Source organism: Marmota marmota, unplaced genomic scaffold, assembly GCF_001458135.2.
Source record: "Marmota marmota marmota unplaced genomic scaffold, marMar, whole genome shotgun sequence".
Classification (NCBI taxonomy): domain Eukaryota; kingdom Metazoa; phylum Chordata; class Mammalia; order Rodentia; family Sciuridae; genus Marmota; species Marmota marmota.
The window spans coordinates 9,926,547-9,946,998 of record NW_026000057.1 but is presented as its reverse complement, the minus strand read 5'-3'; the positions used below and the strand labels follow the sequence as shown (position 1 = coordinate 9,946,998).

At 38.9% G+C, this 20,452-nt stretch overlaps 1 protein-coding gene across 10 annotated transcripts in view; it reads left to right on the top strand.

Annotated features, from left to right (window-relative positions):
• Positions 1-8,856, top strand: part of Fbxw7 (F-box and WD repeat domain containing 7) — a 186,768-nt gene extending 177,912 nt beyond the window's left edge. For all 10 annotated transcript variants that reach the window (XM_048813525.1, XM_048813522.1, XM_048813521.1 and 7 more), the window contains 5 exons: positions 702-815; positions 2,075-2,256; positions 4,024-4,249; positions 5,720-5,930; positions 6,884-8,856. In XM_048813525.1, the coding sequence (XP_048669482.1) occupies positions 702-815; positions 2,075-2,256; positions 4,024-4,249; positions 5,720-5,930; positions 6,884-7,152 (1,002 nt within the window). In that variant the 3' untranslated portion in view covers positions 7,153-8,856. The remainder of the gene's footprint in view (positions 1-701; positions 816-2,074; positions 2,257-4,023; positions 4,250-5,719; positions 5,931-6,883) is intronic.
• Positions 8,857-20,452: the final 11,596 nt, after the last annotated feature.

Here is a 20,452-nt window from a genome sequence, read left to right as displayed (position 1 = left end):
TCTGATATTCTGTATATTTCTACATTGTGTTTTAAGTATGTAAGAGTGGTAAAAATGTTAAAATTCTTAAATATATTTTTATAATAAAAAAAAATTGGGGGAGACTCTGTATTAACATATATACACCATGGTAAGTTTCTTTGTTTTAATTTGAAAAAGTTGATGACTATTACTATTGTCTTTCTAGTTAGTAGGTGCTTTCTTTTGTTCTTGTGTATTAAAATTGCAAAAATAAGATGCATTTTGGGGGGGTTAAATAGGTAAAATAGATGATCATAAAATGTATTTGTGTTTAAACCATCTTTATGAGATCTTGGCTCAGTATTTTAATAGTAGACGTTTCAGTTACACAAATAATAGAATATGGAAATAATAAAATGTTTAATGCTTGATTCATTATTTAGGAAGGATAATGCTGCATATTATATGTAGATTTTTTTAATATAGATATATATTTTTTAGTTGTAGTTGGGCACAATACCCTTATTTTATTTATTTCTATGTGGTGCTGAGGATTGAACCCAGTGCCTAGCATGTGCTAGGTGAGCGCTGTACCTCTGAACCATAACCTAGCCCTGTAGATTTTAATTCTAGAACTAGATGATGTTGTTGTTCCCATTTTTGGCTTCATTTGTCTTTTCACTGGTATTTTAAAAACATAATATAATGGCTTATTTCTGATTTATACATCTGTTTGATAGGTGCTGAAAGGACACGATGATCATGTGATCACATGCTTACAGTTTTGTGGTAACCGAATAGTTAGTGGTTCTGATGACAACACTTTAAAAGTTTGGTCAGCAGTCACAGGCAAAGTAAGTTTACTTCTTTCTACACCTCATAAATTTGCCATTGTGTTTATATCACCACTAGGATCAACCAGTAAAGCAAGGATCCTGTTTTGATCCTAACTTAGCTCCCCCATAATAATGAAAGTCTCCCCAGCATGATGATAGTGATGTTTTCCTTGATAGGGATGTCATATTTTTCTTCATTTAAATAGTTTGTCTGTTTTTCTGACTGGTATTTTAAAATTTTTCAGATGTGTTTTCTTTTTCATAGCTCAGTTTTTCCCACCTTTCCCATCAAATTATACTTAATAATTTTTAAATATCTTTCAAGAACATGATTGAGTGATATTTATTTTTCCTTGTAACCTGTTTTGTTGATAAGTTGCCTATAATTTAGTATATCTTGCTCATCTAGAGTTATCTCAAGCTCTCATGATATGGAAGTTAAGCAGAATGGATATTTAAATATGGGTTTGAAGAAAAAAGACCAAGCAATATCTTAACTTCATGTAATATTATACCTTAAGTATTATCTAGTGAATATTTATTGTTATCATCTACAGGAGAATATTTTCATGAATTAAGTAACTGGCCACCTAAAAAGTAACAGAAGAGTGTGAAAAAAAAATTCATGTTTTACAAAATGTCTTTACCATATTGCTTCTTGGACAAGAATCTTATAAATATTCCAAGTCAGATGTTAAAATTTTTTAAAGCAGCTTCATATTTCCATGGGGTAATATTAGTTTTGGATTTATTTCAAGGTTTTAATGTCTGTCTTTACTTGTCTTGAAGTAGCTTGGCTAGCTCTTAACTACTGCTTGGGGCATATTCAGATAAACTGTGGTATGTAGCCACACCCAACTCTGTTGGCTTTCTTTCATTGAATCTATTCCCATGGAAGAAACCAAGTTGCAATTTTAGTATTATTTCATCAAGGAGGCCAGGCTGGAACTATCATGCTTTGCTTTCATCTCATATGTTTGCTTTCTGTTGTATCACATGTTTTATATTGTATGATTCTTATCATATGTTTCATATCAATGGTTGCTTTCTACATATTTGTTTCTCAGTTGTGTGTGCATATTTAAGTATGTTATTCTACTGAATAAACAAAGCAGTATAGACTAGTGAGGTCTTATTGTAGTCTTGAATAAAATATTTTTTTCTGATGCTTTTTCAAATTGATAAATAACTTATTACAGATTTTAATGAGCTATTATAATAGCATTTAAATTACTTTCCTTTCCCCCGCAAATTAACCACCCTAAGTGTTTTTCCAGTGTCTGAGAACGTTAGTGGGACATACAGGTGGAGTATGGTCATCACAGATGAGAGACAATATCATCATTAGTGGATCCACAGATCGAACTCTCAAAGTGTGGAATGCGGAGACGGGGGAATGCATACACACCCTGTATGGGCATACTTCCACTGTGCGCTGCATGCATCTCCATGAGAAAAGGTAAAGGGAAAATCCAACATGGTCGGGACTTTTTCCTCTGTCACTTGTGAATTTGGTTCCTTTCTGTGTAACGTTATTGAGATTGTGATAATGAACTCCTAAATTAGACTTTGATTATTAGACTGTAGCTGTTTCTAAACTGAGAAAGCCATAACATATTGGCTTAAAATTGGGGGTTTGTCTTTCAGATTCCTCCTTCATTTGATTCCTGGGCTTCCCTCAGAGACTCTACTCCCTAATCGTTTTCTTATTCTTTGATGATTCACCATCTTTAAACAAAAATTGTTTTCTCTCTGGATATTCATGTTTTTGCAGATGGAACAAATTCAGTCACTTAGGCTTCAGTTTAAAACTCTGCATCTTTTTAATTATCCACTCACCTTCACCTCACTGTATCACATCCCCTAAATTAAGAAAAAATCTAAGGCCTGTGGGTTATTTTCTCATTTCCTGTCCTTAGAACTGTAGCCATAGTTTTCAGACATGGCCATCTCATCTTTTCTACAGCTGACAGGGAGCCTTTCTATAATTATGGTAGCATCACTGTGCTCTTCTTACATCTCTGGGAGGCTACGGTTGCTACTGTTAAAGGAAAAAATCCTCAGTGTAGTTTTCACAATCCTTTCAGCTAAACTGGACTGCTTGCCTTCTCCTCCTTGGCTCTTTTCTCCTCCTGGAACACATCCTGTTAAATCCGTGTTTTTGTTGATGTCTTCATTATTAAGTAAATGTGTTTTTAAATTTATTTTTAATTGGTGCATTATAGTTATACATAAAACTGGAATTCATTGTGATATATTTATACATGCACATAACATAGTTTAGTCAATTTCATTTCTCAGTTTCTCCTCTTTGCCATCTGCCCTCTATCCCTCTATCCCCTTCCTCTACTACACCATTCTCTCTTCTATTTTCATGAGATCCCCTTTCTTTTCTTTTTGATTTCTTATTTCTCTCTAGGTTTAGCATGTGAGAGAGAACTTTTGACCCTTGACTTACCAATATCTTCTCCAGTTCCATCCACTTACCAGTAAATGACATAAATCCATTCTTTATGGCTGAGTAAATTCCTTTGTGTATGTATACCAAATTTTCTTTGACCAGTCATCTATTGAGGGACACTTAGGGTTATTTCATAACTTGGCTATTGTGAATTGCTCTGCTGTAAATATTTGTATGCACATATCATTATAGTATGCTAACTTTAGCTCTTTTGGATAAATATCAAGAAGAGGTCTAGCTGGGTCATGTGGTAGGTCCATTCTTAGTTTTTTGAGGAATGTCAATAATGCTTTCATAGGGGAAGTTGCAAGCAAATGTGTTTTCTATTTCATTTGTCAAAAAAAAAAAAAAAATCTCCTGAAGTGAATTCATTGCAGTCTTCACGAGCAATCCCCCTCCCCCACCCAATGCTGGGATTGAACCCAGGGCCTTGCACATGCTAGGCAAGTACTAAATACCATTGAGCTACATCCCCAGGCCCTATCCACTGCAGTCTGCACCTTAAATTCTGTCCATAGCATCTTCTTTACTAAGTAGACTTGGCCCTAGTTTTGAATATATTCTTGGCTTTCCCACATCCTATTCCAATCAGAATAACTCAATACCGTGTTTATGAATCAAGGTTTTGCATAGGATTTCGTGTGAAAACATGTGTTCCTGCTTAAGAAAAGAAAAAAGAGTTTAAAAAACATTGACTTCATCTGTCACGTTTTCTGATGTTATTAAAATTTAAAAAAATTTTTTTTTCTTTTTATCTCTTTACAGAGTCGTTAGCGGTTCTCGAGATGCCACCCTTAGGGTTTGGGATATTGAGACAGGCCAGTGTTTACATGTCTTGATGGGTCATGTAGCAGCAGTCCGCTGTGTTCAGTATGATGGCAGGAGGGTTGTTAGTGGAGCATATGATTTTATGGTGAAGGTATGGGATCCAGAGACTGAGACCTGTCTACACACGTTGCAGGGGCATACCAATAGAGTCTATTCATTACAGGTAAGAGATCTTATCTCCCCATCTCTTAGATGCTCTGCTGATGAGTCATAAGATTATTTTCCTTGGATAATCACTGTCAAATTACTGATCCAATACTGTCCAAAAAAGGTGAATCCAATTAATCTGCCATTTACATGTACTTCAAAATTAGCATGAAGTACATTTCTGTGCTCCATTCTCCCTCTAAAATACACATGCTTGTCTTGGAACTTGAGACTTTGCCGCCCTAAGTTTGCTATATTAATTAATAAGTAGTCTCATAGGAGAGTAACCTGGATTTTAATAAACTTCTTAGCAGATGATTAATTTGGCCAAAAGCTGTCCCTTTGCCTTGATAGTTAAAAGTTGATGGACCATGTAATTGTGATTACATCCCCATTCAGAGTAGAAGTGGAGCCTTTCTGTATAAAGCTATTCCACTGTCCCAGGGCCACTGATTTGCAGTCATAAGAAGTAACTTTGACTCACCTGATTTTTTGTTTATTTAACATTTGAACCTGACATCCATGAATAGTTGTTAAATTTCAAGATAACTGACTAGACTAATAGTTTTAGTTCCTAAAAGGCAGTATTTTCAACTTAAAAGTAGCTTCTATTGCTTAAATAGTTTATTTACTAGTTACCACCCATTAATGATCAGCAAATTAGTACATAATCCCAGTACTGACATTGCTGTTCTGTTCTTAAGGTATTTGTTTCTTAACTGATAGGATACTGTTCCCACCATGTAATATTGATACACGGTAAACATGTTTGTCAAAATAGGAAAGGTGATGAATTTGAAGCAGAGGGAATTAGCTGCATTTTTTTGTTGTTGTTGTTGTTTTGTTTTGTGATATGCTCAGAACCTGGTATAGCTAGGAAGCTGGAGAAGAAATGCTGTATATCTTGCTTTTGTTATCAAAATGCTACCCTTTCTAATTCCAGATACAATTATATTTTGGCATATTTCCTATTTAGTTTTATGTTCTTGTAAATGAAACTTTTATTTTACATGCAGTTTTTAATAAAACTTTCTTGTGACCATCAAGCAAGTTACCTCTAGCCCTTTTCATGATTCAGGTACTAATCAGCACCCTCTTTATTGTAAGCCATGTCATTAGGTGCAACTTCCTGTGGGGAAATAAAATGCAGAAGGAATCCTCATTGACTCATCCATGGTACATAGCTACTAAGTAGGACTAGGTGATCCAAAAATAATGTTCATATTAGGCATTTTGTGTTCTTTGTAAGTTATTTCTGTATCTACTTTGAAGCTACTGGGCATAAAATGCAAGCGTTCTGATAGATGTGCCTGAGAACCTGCAGTGTATCCTTTCTTGATGACATTCATTTCACCGTGGTTGCCCCTTAGTCCTAGTGCCCTGTTTTGTTCTTGGCCTTGCATGTTGCCCACACTGTCCCCTCCTCCCCTATTGATAGGAAGCATATCCATACTGCTGCTGCTCTAATAAGCTGTTTCTGTTGTAGTTTGATGGCATCCATGTGGTGAGTGGATCTCTTGATACATCAATCCGAGTTTGGGATGTGGAGACAGGGAACTGCATTCACACATTAACAGGGCACCAGTCATTAACAAGTGGAATGGAACTCAAAGACAATATTCTTGTCTCTGGGAATGCAGATTCTACAGTTAAAATCTGGGATATCAAAACAGGACAGTGTTTACAAACATTGCAAGGTAAGTGTTGGCTATCCACCTTTAATTGTGTTCATTAAAAAGGTGATTGCTGCTCAGGCAGAAATGCTTGCTCCAGATATGTTTATGATAATGTTCACTCTCACACCACTAGGCACCCTTGAAAAAGTGTTTAAAGTTGTTTTAATATAAAATGGTTGAAGTACTTCGTACCTGTTTACTTGACTCAACCTAACCTTAAAGAACAGTGAGAAGAAAGAACGTTCTTGGCTGTCTCACAGAAGCAACATACTCATTTTAGTTGTGGAGTGATTATTTTATTTTGAATTTAAACATCTTTGATAGAAAATTGCTTTGACTTCCACTTAGCCACCTGCTAAACTGGAATGGAATAGAATAATAGTTCCCATTGAAATAGACAGGTACATGTGAGAATTGTTAATAGCAGATGAGATATACCAACAGTAACTTCTTCATGATGATCTTTTTTTTTTCCCCCTTTGGTGCTAACCCTTAGAGTCTTTTCATTGAGGCCATGTGGCGGGCAACTTTGCAGCTTGTTGTTGGTTGATTTTACCTCTTCCTCAGAGATTGATAATAGTATCCATTCAGCTTTCATCTTTGGTCAGTTCCAAGTGGTGATAAATCTGTTAGGCTCATTTGTCCCTCAGCAGAACATATGAAGCTGCAGTGCCTACATCGTTGCCAGCAAATGCTCTTATTCACACAGCCAGAAAATAAAATGTGTGCCTGGTAGCTAACCAGGCTTCCTGGAAGACAGAACTCTTGAAAGTTAATGTTATAGTTACAGATAGCTGCCAGATTTTCTTACATCCATGCTGATCCTAAAATACTCATAACAAAGTTTCTAAATATGTAACATTTTAAATGTTGCATTTATTGTATATTCTAATGTAGAAGTCTGCAAATTATAATGTAACTAACCCATATCCTTGATTTCTAACCAGCAATCAAATTCCTTTGGTTTTGTCTAGGTCCCAACAAGCATCAGAGTGCTGTAACCTGTTTACAGTTCAACAAGAACTTTGTAATTACCAGCTCAGATGATGGAACTGTAAAACTATGGGACTTGAAAACGGGTGAATTTATTCGAAACCTAGTCACATTGGAGAGTGGGGGTAGTGGGGGAGTTGTGTGGCGGATCAGAGCCTCCAACACAAAGCTGGTGTGTGCAGTCGGGAGTCGGAATGGAACTGAAGAAACCAAGCTGCTGGTGCTGGACTTTGATGTGGACATGAAGTGAAGAGCAGAGAAGACAAATTTTGTGTAGACGATATACTCCCTTCCCTTCCCCTGCGCAAAAAAATAAATAAAAAATAAATAAAAATAAAAAATAAATAAAAATTTAAAAAAGAAAGAAAGAAAAAACAGAAAAAAAGAAAAAAGAAGAGAAAATGAAAAAAAAAATCCCTTGTACTCAGTGGTGCAGGATGTTGGCTTGGGGCAACAGATTGAAAAGACCTACAGACTAGGATGGAAAAGAGGAAGAGAAGACAAACCGTAACTGACAAGAGAGGCGTCTGCTGTCTCATCACATAAAAGGCTTCACTTCTGATTGAGGGCAGCTTTGCAAAAGAGACTTTCTAAAAACCAGGTGCAATTATTTCTTTATTTTCTTCTCCAGTGGTTGTTGGGCAGTGTTATGCTGAAACATCGTTACCAATTCTGCTTGCCTGTTCTTTTGCCACTGTCACCTAGAAAGGAGCTGCAATAATATCAAAACAAGTACTGGTTGACTTTCTAATCAGAGAGCATCTACAACAACCACAACAAAAGATTCTCCAGTGGAAAAGCTAGGAAAAAAAAAAGAAAGAAAAAAAATACTGTGAATTGTTTTTGTACAGGTATCATGAAAAGTTTTTATTTTATTTTATTTTTATTTTATTTTTTTTGCCAACCATTGCCAATGTCAATCAATCACAGTATTAGCCTCTGTTAATCTATTTACTGTTGCTTCCATATTCACTCTTCAACGCATATGTTGCTCAAAGGTGGCAAGTTGTCCTGGGTTCTGTGAGTCCTGAGATGGATTTAATTCTTGATGCTGGTGCTAGAAGTAGGTCTTCAAATATGGGATTGTTGTCCCACCCCTGTACTGTACTCCCAGTGGCCAAACTTATTTATGCTGCTAAATGAAAGAAAGAAAAAAAGCAAATTATTTTTTTTTATTTTTTTTCTGCTGTGACGTTTTAGTCCCAGACTGAATTCCAAATTTGCTCTAGTTTGGTTACAGAAAAAAGACTTTTTGCCACTGAAACTTGAACCATCTGTGCCTCTAAGAGGCTGAGAATGGGAGAGTTTCAGATAATAAAGAGTGAAGTTTGCCTGCAAGTAAAGAATCGAGAGTGTGTGCAAAGCTTATTTTCTTTTATCTGGGCAAAATTAAAACACATTCCTTGGAACAGAGCTGTTACCGCCTGTTCTGCGGAGAAACTTTTCTTTTTGAGGGCTGTGGTGAATGGATGAACGGACATGAGAAAACTGACAGAATATTTTAAAAATTAAAATAAAGTTGCTGGTCAGTCTTAGTGTTTTACAGTATTTGGGAAAACAACTGTTACAGTTTTATTGCTCTGAGTAACTGACAGAAAAGGAACGATTCAGTCTCTAGTGACGGCGTCACGCGCAAACCAGCGCGCCGAGTGACAAGTCCAATGGTTCGCCTCCTTCTCCAGGAGCCACGACTCAAGCTGAACTGTGAAAGTGGTTTAACACTGTATCCTAGGCGGTCTTTTTTCCTCCTCCTGTTTATTTTTTTTTTGTTGTTGTTGTTTTATTTATAGTCTGATTTAAAACAATCAGATTCAAGTTGGTTAATTTTAGTTATGTAACAACCTGACATGATGGAGGAAAACAACCTTTAAAGGGATTGTGTCTTTGATTTGATTCACTTAGAAATTTTATTTTCTTATAACTTAAGTGCAATAAAATGTGTTTTTTCATGTTAGTATGCCTGTTTCTTCCACCAAGGTAATACTATTTCATAAATATTTAGGCTCTAATATTTAAAACAGCACAGTCTTGTTGGTTTCTTCACATTCCCTATATGGTGACACAGAGATGATTACTTCAATCCTGTTTGAAGCAGCTAAAGTAAGGGTGAGATACTACAAATGAGGTTTGATATATCCCCCTACACTATAAAGGAGGACACTCCACTGTGCTTCTCTGTGATATAAGAATATGGTCCCCTCAAAGAATCACAAAACTTTTCTGATAGTTACAACTGGACGTTGTATAAATAATAAGTACATTTGAAAATTATCCTCGCATTTGGTGCTTGCCAGGTACTTGCTATGTATTCTCTCTCAAGCTCCCAGCAGCCCTGAGAAGTAGGTACTAGGACCTGCATCTTAAAGAGGAGCCAAGAGCTGCAGCTTGGACTGGTCAGGTGATTTGTTAGTCATATATAACTAGCAGAACACTAGGAGTCACACTGTTGTAAGGACTGGATGTCTGATGTCCTGTAAGAAATTCTGGCAAACTAAAGTAAGGTTTGAGGAGTTTGTCATTTTTATGATACGTTCAGACTCTTCTGGTTGCCATTTTGTTCAATAAATCTAGTAAAGGGGGGGACTTCAGTTATTGAAACTATGTAGCTCTAAATATATTTAGTACCTCAAATTACCTGGGGATGTTCAACACACACGATAATCTCAACTATCTCAACTATGCCTGCCATAGACTAAAATCTCAGTGTTAATAAAAATGGACTTTCACATCTGGGTCTATGATCTTGGAGTAGCCAACATCTCTGGTCCTCAGTCTTCAACTTTCTCCTACACAAAAGCAGAGATGTAGTGGCCAGGGAGGCAACCATTACTGCTCACATCCTGAGCCCTAAAGAATCTACATTTGAACAAGCTCACCAGGAGAGTTATAGATGCTGTACTTGTAGAACCAGTGCCTTAGGTACCTGTGTTCTGGTATGTTTGGTTTATTTGGCCTCAGCAGATTGCAAACATAAGAACAGATGGGAAAAGTGATGATAAGGGAGAAGAATGGAAAACATCATGATCAAAAAGCAAGGCAGAAGTCATGATGGTCAGGCCAGGCGAGCTGGGAGAGCAGCCTTGTCCCCCCTCCCGCCCCCGCTGTAGGGAAAACTAGGCACAGCCCAGAGCCACAATTGCTGTTTCCCTTGATGACTCGAATTGGCAGAAGCTGTAATTCTATTTGATGGTCCTTGAAACTGCTTGATTTTTCATAATACCATACAAACAAGGCTTAACTATAATATAATTGAAAAAAATCTATTTTTTGAACATTATAGAAAACAGAATGAGTTGACAGGCTTTATAGACAACCAGGACTGAGTTCAAGTAGGCCCCAGTTCTAATACTGTTCTGTTACTGGGATCCTTATCAGGTTTCTTCACCTCATGTGTCCTCATCTTGTAAGATGTAGAAGAGTCCCATCTCTTGAGGTTCATGTAAGGATTAAATGGGATGTTATAAAGCACAATAGCACTTAAAACTAATGGCACTTAAAACCCTGAAAATGGTAGCAACTATTAAATAGTTCCAGATGGAGAACAGTGGAATGCTTGTGATTCATTCATGAATATAAAAAGATAGTATATACATAGATACATACACACATATATAGGTATATATGTGGCATTTATATGTATTATGTATATAAAACTAATATACCATATATCTATAGCAGTTTGCATTCTTTTGAGTCACACAGTCTCATGGAGTCTTTTAGAAACTTTGTGAGAGAAACTGGTACTAAGCACCTAATAGTGACATTGTATATACCCTGGTATTCAATAATATTGTTTTAGGAATTCATGAATAATGTTATTACAGTGAATTTGTTCCTAAACCTTATTCTAAACCTTATTCTAAGGTTCCTAAACCTTATTCTAAAAAAATGTATTATAATTTTAGTAAAATAACAAAAAAATCGTTAAGGCAACCTCATATTGTGGCTTCCATGAAGAAATTTACTTCCTTATATAGCTGTACAATTTTAAGTCTTCATAATAGAATACACACAGTCCCCACACAGAGGTGTTAAAATTTCCCAAAGACCAAGCATTGCCTGAAACTAAAGCTAAAATTGGGACACAAAAGTAACCCGTGAGCATCCAAAGCAAGTGCCTAGTAAGTACTGTTGAATACAGTAAAGAGAGTGCACTATCTTATTTTTTCCTGGAATTGTTCATAATTTTGACATTTGGAAACTGCCTTACTGAGATTCAGTTGCCACAGCTAGTGTCCTCCAAACTTTCAACCTATTTAATTTCAAAAAAGTAATTGACTTTGTTTGTTTGTTTATAGTACTAAGGGTGGATCCCAGGAGTGCTGTACCTCTGAGCTATATCTACAACCCCTTTTACATTTTATTTTGATACAAAGTCTTGCTAACTTGCTGAGGCTGGCCTCAAACTTGTGATCCTTCTGCCTCAGCCTCCCAAGTGGCTGGGATTACAAGCAGACTCCACCTCGCCTGGCAGTAATTGACATTTATTTAATTATTTAATTAATTATTTAATATTTTTAAGTCATTTTCTCTATCCCTTTCAAGCTAGTCGGTTATAAAGTCGTGTATCTCTCTGAATTGATTTGATGCTACAGTCAAACCACATAAAAGACCTGTATATTCTCTTCTCCCTGAAGTGAATGGGGTTATAGGTGGCTCCCCAGATCCAGCTTTCCCTATTTCTCTAGACCCTTCCTGGAAGCAAATTATTAGACACATTATGAGACCCTGTCTCTGCTCCTGTAACTCCTGTGTGAAAACCAAAAGCCCACAGCCCTGCCCCTTCACAGAGTGGGAGTAAATGCACATGCCGTTAGTTTTTCCCCCTGATTGAGTCCCTCGGGGTGGTGGAAAATTTCTGAAAACTTTCTTCTCCATCAACAGCTCCCCCCAGACACAGATTTCTTCCTTTTCTTTCTCTTAGTCATCTCTTATCATCCCCAATAAAAATCAGGGATGTAACCCATACTCCCTTGGGTTCATCAGTCAATGAAGGATCCAACCCCGTCATCTTGCGCAGTCCTGTGCAGGAGAGTGTCCTGTGTCGAGCCCATTCCATGATCCTCCTAACAAGAGAGGGCTCTGTGCTGCTGACGGATGAGTGAAGTTAAATGAGTGTTTCTGACACAGTTATTTCAATGTTCCTGCCTGACTGTATTTTGAAGATTGTATTGTGCACGTGAGTGTAGATACACTTCTGGATATAAGAATATATTGGAAACTAGGAATAAGTCTCTTGTTCTCAGTGAATCATAATCACAACATCATCCCCTTATGCCTTTCTTTTCTTTACCCATCCAAAAAAAAAAAAAAGAATGGGTTATATAAAGGGAGGGGCTGGCAGGAGGGGACCTCCCAATGCTTTTCCGTGGTAGTCTAGTGGCCCCTGTGTCTGCAGAAGGCTTTGTGTGCATGTGTTCACACAATGTTCCTGGAATCCCATATGAAGCAACCTTATGGTGATTTGAAAAGCTGGTGTACAATTTTTGATTTTGGCATTTTCTTCTGCCCAGGAGACAAATACTAAGTTAGATCTAAAGTGGCTGCAGCCGGTCCCTTTCTTGGGAGCGCCTAGTTGTTGCTTTGAATTGCAAACAAACAGCATGGTCTGGCACTGTAGCCTGGCCAACGTATCTCATTATCCATTCCATTAATACTGGTGATGCCCAAATGAGTGAGGCTCTTGCCAACCTGGTCCCTCTGCGACCTTCTCTCTTTAGGTGGATGAAGCAAAAAATATCAACGTAATTTCAAAGGTTCTTCAGGGAAAGGAAAAGCACCAAGAGCTGAAAGAACTCCCCATGTACCTTTCCCCAAAGTGTAAAGTATAAATAAATTCTAGATCTGGTTCCTAGGAAGACTCTTATTGCTGAGACGAAAGCTTGGCGACTTCCCAATTTGCAATTGAGTATAAAAATAGCAGAGTTTCTATTTCAGATGATCTGATTCTCCCCAGGATTCCTGAGGACAAGGAACCACTGAGTGGACATTTTGATGTTTCGATATCTGGTGGCAAAACCTTTGCAGGCTGCTTATCGTTGGGTTTGGTTTTGCTTCAGCGGTCATGCTCTGCAAAGAAAAGTTATTTTGAAATTGCTCTTGCAAATCAAAGGTTCAAATATAATAGACTGCAGAAAAAAATGTGTTGCCAATTTCCCCTTTTTCCAAGATGTTCGTAGATTATAAAAGAGACATCATTAAGCCACACCTCAAGATAAGAAGGTTATGCACCAGACTTTTAAATTTACATTGCTGCAGCCCATTAAGACTTTCTCAAACCCCTTCCACTTCAGAAAAGCAGTGAGCCTTTCAACTTGGATGCTCTCCACTCCTGTAAAGGAAGTTTGAATAGCTTAAATACATCCAGCAAGGATGTAATAATAAGATGTAAAGATGAAAAGTGAAACTGTGTACATCTCTGGTAAAGCTTGTGTCCAGTTTTGTGGGGACCTGAAGCTTACAAACTTAAAAACACATGCACACACAAAATTAGATCCAAAGTGAACACTTAAAATAACAAATCGCTGAAGCCTTGGAAATGCAGATTCTTTTGAGATTTCATTAGGCAAAATTACCAGATTTGCTTACTAGAAATACTTCAGATTGTAGCCTGGCTTCTACCCACCCTAACACAACAGTTTCCAGCACTTCCCTACTCTACAGGGATCTGTTAAATGAGGGATCCTAAAGCTTGGCTTCCTCAGTTTCAAGGTGAATCACATCTACCTCTCAGATATAAATGGGGTGGTGTGTTATAAGGACCACATGAGACAATGTATGGCAAGTTCTTGTCATAGCACCCAGTACACACTACTCATTAAAGGATTGTAATTATTACCATAATCGCTGTAATTGTGCACTTAGTACTTGTTATTATTCTAAGTATTTTAAAATATCACTCATTTAATCTCAACTGTCCAATGGAACACTACTATTACCTATGATCCCAATTTACGAATAAGGAAAACAAGACACAGAGATGTCAAGAACCAGCTTAAGAACACAGAGTAGATAGACAAGCAGCGGGGGGACTTGGAGAAATTGGGATTCAAGCTGAGACTTGGGTCTCTAGGGTCCAAGCTCTAAACCGCTGTTAAATATTGATTCACAACTGCCTGCAAATAGGGGAACATTTAGTGTCTCGGGTCATACCAGACAATGATGTCATCCTTAGCCTCAGCCTTTCAACCAGGAAGTCATAGAAGCAAGGAAGGGCCTGGTTTTCAACTGGGAGGCCTAAAGAACCTGTATGCAGTAGGTTCCTGGAATGGTTTGGGTTGAATCTCCTCTTCGCAATTGTAGGAACCACAGTGAGCAGCCTAAGAGGGAAATATTTACTCTAAGAGATCCCCATAATAGTAAGACTATAGGATAAGTAGGTAAAATAGTGTATTATTAAAAGAAAGTCTGTTTTCAGATCATTTGGCAGGAGTGGGGGTGGGGGGATTGCTATTTTTATAGAAGGCAAATACTTCAGATGGACAGATATGTAGTAAATCCTCAATAAAGGGTAGCAGCCGTTATTATTGGAATGAGGAAGAGTTGAGTTCAAATTCCATTCAACAACTTGTGTGACTTCCCGAAAGCTTTTGAAAAATGTTTCTGAACCTCTTTTCCCATCTGTAAAAGGGAAAGTAACATTTGTGACTATCATGTGAGATCATATACAGCATCCTGTGCAGCGAATGGCAAATCACATGTCCAATGCATCATAACCATGTTTATCATCATCGTTACCACATAAGTATGTTGATGACTGTTTCATGCCACCATTTCACACTTAATCTGGAAGAAGTGATCTGAAAGATTTCCCAGACTACCTCCCAAGTGTGCCAGGAACCGAAGAGAACAACCTCAGGTCCTATAAGAAAGGAATAGACAATTGAATCTAAAATGAAACCTCATCTTCTCAAAGAACTTACTTAAATAAAATAGAGGGATTAAAAAAGGCATAACCCCAGAACATCAGGAAGGAGAATTAAATAGACGAAATAATTCATCAACCTTGGATACAGAAAAGCAGATGAGGAGTGGATTGTTTCAGATGAGTAGCTTGTAGAAGCTACAATCCAAAGTGCCAGGAAGAGGAGGGTTCCAAGGAGAAGTGAGCTCAGGGTTAAGCCATGGGCTGAAAGCTGTGGGACACAAAGAGTGTGGCAACAGAGCACATGCCAGTAGCTGGAGCCCCACTTCCCTTTCTCATCTTGCAGCTGGGGGGACCACCTCGGCATTGTGCACCCTGCCCCCAACACCCCTCCCCCCAAACGGAGTACACAGCCACAGCTCAGAAACAAGAGCAGAGGTTAAGTTGCGGCCTGTACTTCTCCCTAACCTCCTCCTAGAATGCCAACAATCAGGCATATGCCAGAATATTCTGCCCTAGAGAAGTGAATGGCTCAAGAGAAAATCTCTCTGCATGCTGGCATTGGACAGAGAGGCACTGGCATTGGGATTGGTGTGTCCCAGAATTCCTCCAATGAAACTGGTTCCCCCAACCACCATTACCCAAAGAAGAAGCTCTTCATTCAGTGAGCCCCCAAAATGAAATAAATTGTGAAAAAGAATGAGAATTAACACCTTCAGAAAAGGTAAGATACTTTATTTTGTAGTATGGGGCAGGATGCAGCTGCCTCTTTTTTGGCAGCACTGGGGAGAGAACCCGGGCCACACACGTGCTAGGCAAATGTTCCACAACTGAGTTCCATCCCCAGGCCCAGGATGCAAACTTTAAAGAGAGCTTGTGGAGACCAAAATATGATAGAAATTTTTACAGAGAAAGAAACTCCTTTAATTGAAAATAAAAATTGAAGACGACAAGCAAAAATGAAAGGAAAAATGGAAATTAGAGAAAATATAAAAGAAGATCAGTCTGGGGTATCTAATACTCAAGCAAAGGTATTTCAGAAAATGAAATAGAGAACAGAGAGAATAAATTGTTCAAAAAATAATCCAGTAAAAATGAGCAGAATCAGGGAACAGAAAAGCCCTAGATTGGAAAGTCCACTCAGATACCTTTGAATGAGTGAATGGAAAAAGCCACCCATGTCATAGTTTATCATTAATGAACTCTTGGAACACATGAGCTAACGAGAAGTTCCTAAGCTCTTAAGAGAAAAATCAATGCTGGGAAAAATAAGACTTTTGCACTTCTCGATGGCAACACCAGATGCTAGAAGACAAGGTCTTCTACAGGCAAATTATTTTCCATTTAGGATTCAACATCCAGCCAAACTGTCAATCAAGTGAGAGGGAGAATAGATACTTTCAGATCTGCAAGGACTCAAGGCACTACACCTCTCCAAAACTCCTTCTTACAGAAGGGGTGGGGAGAGTTCTGGAGTGCTGACAGATAGCTATCTGGACTTGAGAACCACGGGTTGAGGTCTGAGCAGTGAGAGTCATGGGAGAAAGGGTTAGCCCTCCAGAACGCAATATTTAAGTAGATATGAAAATGTAAATATTGACCAATGATTTTGATAAAATGTATGGGGGGAGGGGAAGGGAGCAGAGTGGAAGGAAGGAGGTTTAATTTCTCATCTACCATAATTAAAAGTTATCAAAAAAATGAAGAATGAGATATAATATAAAGATAGAAAATATATCCCAGAAGAGCTGGCTAGAGAGTTTTAAAAATATTTTTAAATATAAAATATAAAATCCAATTGATGTGGGGGCACCACATTTTGATATACTTTGATTTGGGGGTATTATTTTGCACAAAAATATATTAATTAAAGCAAAGCCAAGGAAGTTAATAAGGCGGATTTCAGAAATGGTGATGTTTCTTCACCCATACCCGTCAGCCTCCAACAACAAGGCACCCATCCCGCTAGTCACATGTTACCTAGTCCCGTGTCACAAAGAGGGGCTTAGGCTTGTTACCAGAGGAGTCTGTAGCAAAGCAGGGGTTGGGATGGATACCGTGTGGGGACAAATTACCTCAGCTCCCTAGTTTCTGGCAATATAATAATCCTAACCTGCTATAGTTCAGATCTGGAATGTCACCTAACGGCCCATGAATGGTTGGGCTTTAGCTTGTCCCTACTGAGAGGTGGTGGGCCTTTTAAGAGTTGGGCCTAGAAGAAGGAAGTTGGGTCAGGGTCACTGGGGGCATGCCCTTGAAGAGGATTAATGGAACCCCAACCTCTTCCTGTCTCTCTTTTTTCCTCTCTCATGAGATGAGGGCTACCTCCACCACATACTCCTGCCATGATGTTCTGCTTCACCACAGACTTAAAAGCAAGGGGCCAATTGCCCATGGAATAAAACCAGGAGTCCAAATACACCTTTCCTTCTTATAAGTTGCTTACCTCAGGTATTTTGTCAAAGCCACAGTTGAGCAACACAAATCCTCAACAGACCACTGGAGAACAAAACAAATGATGTGTTTTGTAATGTGCTTAGCAGGGTCTCTGGATCATAAATTCTTGACATAGGGTACTTGGTAACATTATTCCAGCATTCCTCCTCAATCTCAAGGGAAAAACTAATGCACATTAAGATCTGGAACTTGCAGGATCTAGAGTTTGGAGTTTCAGTTCTGTTTGGAGCATATGTGAGTGGCTCAGCCAAGTTGTAGCACGGCACATCTCTAAAGAGGAATTGCCACTTAGAGTTGTTGTGGTTCTGGTTGTTGTTTTGGTGATACTGGAGACTGAGCCCAGGGGTGCTCTACCACTGAGCTACATCCCCAGCCCTTTTTATTTTATATTTTGAGACAGGACATCCCTAAGTTGTCCAGGCTGGCCTTGAACTTTGTGATCTTTCCATCTCAACCTCCCAGGTCGCTGGGATGACTCGTGATGGCAGACTTGCTACTTATGGAGCCTCAAGGTTATAGTCTCCTTCTCCCTTCCCCAGCCTGTTTTGCCATCATCTCATTCTTACACTGGAGTTTATTTCCAAATTCTCCCACCTGGTATTTTAAGGTGTTTTCTCTACTTGGAAATACTTCTTAGCAAAAGGAAAGTGACTGAACTTTTTGGAAAGTAAAGTTGAGGGTAGGTCTTTGGAGCTTTATTTTTCTCTTCAAATTCTGGATCAAAAATTCAAAACGGCCAGAGCAGGCTTCTAAAAGGGTAGCATCCGTGAGCTGGAAGAACTTGTGTGGGCCTGTCTTGGGTCCTGCTACCTGAACTCCTTGGGCAAGAGTGCAATTCACCCACGTCCAAAGGCCTCTTTGTTCCTGGGAAGTGCACGGTATGAATTAGTCTGGATGGACAGGGTTTGCTGTCACCGAGGGCTCCTGACCCCACCTAAAATAATCCTAAGTATGAAATCTTCATCTGCCCTGGTTGTTCTCCTTAAAGATTCTAGAACCAGCGTCAGCCACAGGCCTCTGGACCTGGCGTGGAATGCTCCCTGCTCTCAGCTCAGCTCTCTGTCAGGCTTAATCCTAAGGTCTAAGTGACAGACAGATGGCTGCTACCTGATCCTTTTGGATACATTTAGGTTGCCAAAAAGCCCTGAAACCACAGGCATTCCAAATCTCTGTGGTTTGTGGGTTTGGGTCCCATTACCATAGGCTTTCCCTTTGTGGACGTTTCTCTGTGGCTTCTGGTTGGTGACCTAGACTCTTGCCCAGCAAGATTCCTTCAGGTTTCAAAATAACTACAGAGACTCTTTTTTCAGTGCTGTGGATGGAGCCCAGAGCCTCACACATGTAGGGAAGAGCTCCACCCCCGAAATACCAAAGTGGAGCTTCCTAATTTTCTTTTTACCTTTTCCCCCTTTATAATTGGTCCATCATAATGGCGGGATTTGCCATTACAGTACACGCACATGAGAGAGCAATCTAATTTAGCCAGTATAGCTTCCAGTATTTCTCCTTTGCAACTTCTTAATTTTCATCAGTGACAATTCATAAATGTATCCTCCAAGATATTTTAAATATGTATGAACAGATCAGGCCTCTAGTCAATTGCTACCTTCAATAAAAAAAAAAAAAAAAAATTAAAGCAGACTTCAGAAGCCCAGGATCTGATTTAACTAAATAACTAGTTTCATAATCAGGACTCCAAGAAAGAATCCTTTAAGTGTTGACTTGCTGCTTCTGGATGTTGGCCCAAGTTCCCACACACATGTGCCGTGTTGGAAAAGAAATCCCAAGGAAAGAACACTACGATATTTCCTCTTGTCTTAGAATTCGTGTCTCCTATTTTGCTGAGTATAATTCTTTAAAAGTCATAGATTGATTGATCCTGGTACTGTTTCCTAAAGTTACCCACCCCCACTCCGAACACACACGTCCACTTACACCCTCCATCTGCAGGGCCCCAGCCTACACACATACCAGGTTTTTCTATTTCCATTCAGCTAAGAAGTCGTTGCAATGGGGAAAATAAATTAGAACTAAATTAGACGGAGGTTCAGAGTCCTGGAAGCGTGACTACCGATGAACACTTCTGGTTGTTTTATGTCTCCACTGCCTGGGGGGTGGCCTCCCACATCAGGAACCGGCCACACGGTTAATCAGTGCACAGAAGGGAAATCAGGAGAGAGATCCAAATCTGCTCAGAGAGATAGAATCTTTCCCCAAATTGTGTCCACCTCAAGGGAGGAAAAAAAAAATCACTTACTACAGAATATTTTCAAACTGTTAGAAATGTCTGCATTCTTTTCCCTTGCTTGTAGTGGAGAAATCCAAATTAGAAAACTTCCTATTTAAGATAATCAACAGAGGAGAACACCAGATCAACTTGGGCTAATATCAGTAGTGGGGAAGACCAATTAACAAATTCATGAATTGTGCTGTTTACACTTGTATTCCTAAGGTTAATTATGCGATCAAGTAATAGCTTTCGCCTTGATTAGAGGGCCCTTAGGAAATAAAAGTGTGTTTCCACTTTACAAGTATGTTTGCATTTCAGTCCTGTGGTGGAGCACACACCTCCCTATGCACGTAGCCACTACGAGGAAGGTCTTAATTCAATAGCCTCCAGCCTCAGTGCACACACAGAAGCATAAATCATGTGTGATAACACCCATCAATACAGTCATCTCTCTCAGGACCATTTGTAGTGTTCATTCTTTCAAGACTTTCCCCCTCATTCCCTTTTGGGAACCAACTACTAGTAAAATTATTAGTTCCTTGGCCCTAAAATATATGTACAGGTAAAAAAGAAAAAAAAATCACCCATGTCTCAGGGGATACACTTTGCAAGTTGTTTGTCCCAGAACCTATTAATGATGGATGGATGCTCACATTTTATGAAGGATTATTCCCTGCCAAGGCACCTCATGTGTTGTTTCCACAATAAGCCTATTTAGTGGATGTTATAATCATACTCTCTCCTTTACAGATGAGGAAACTGGCACAGAGAGTTTATGTACATTGCCCAGGTTCACAGCAGCCACCTAAGCCGAGGTTTGAACCCATGTGGCTCCAGCAACTACACATTTAACCACAGTGTGCTGTTGCTTCTCCCTTCAGGAACCAGGCTTTGGTGTGCGGTGTTAGAGGAGAGTAGATTATATCAACAAAATGGACGAGGAACACAGAGAAGGTACATTGTGCCATTTGTAATCTTCAAGTGAATTGCGAAAGTTAC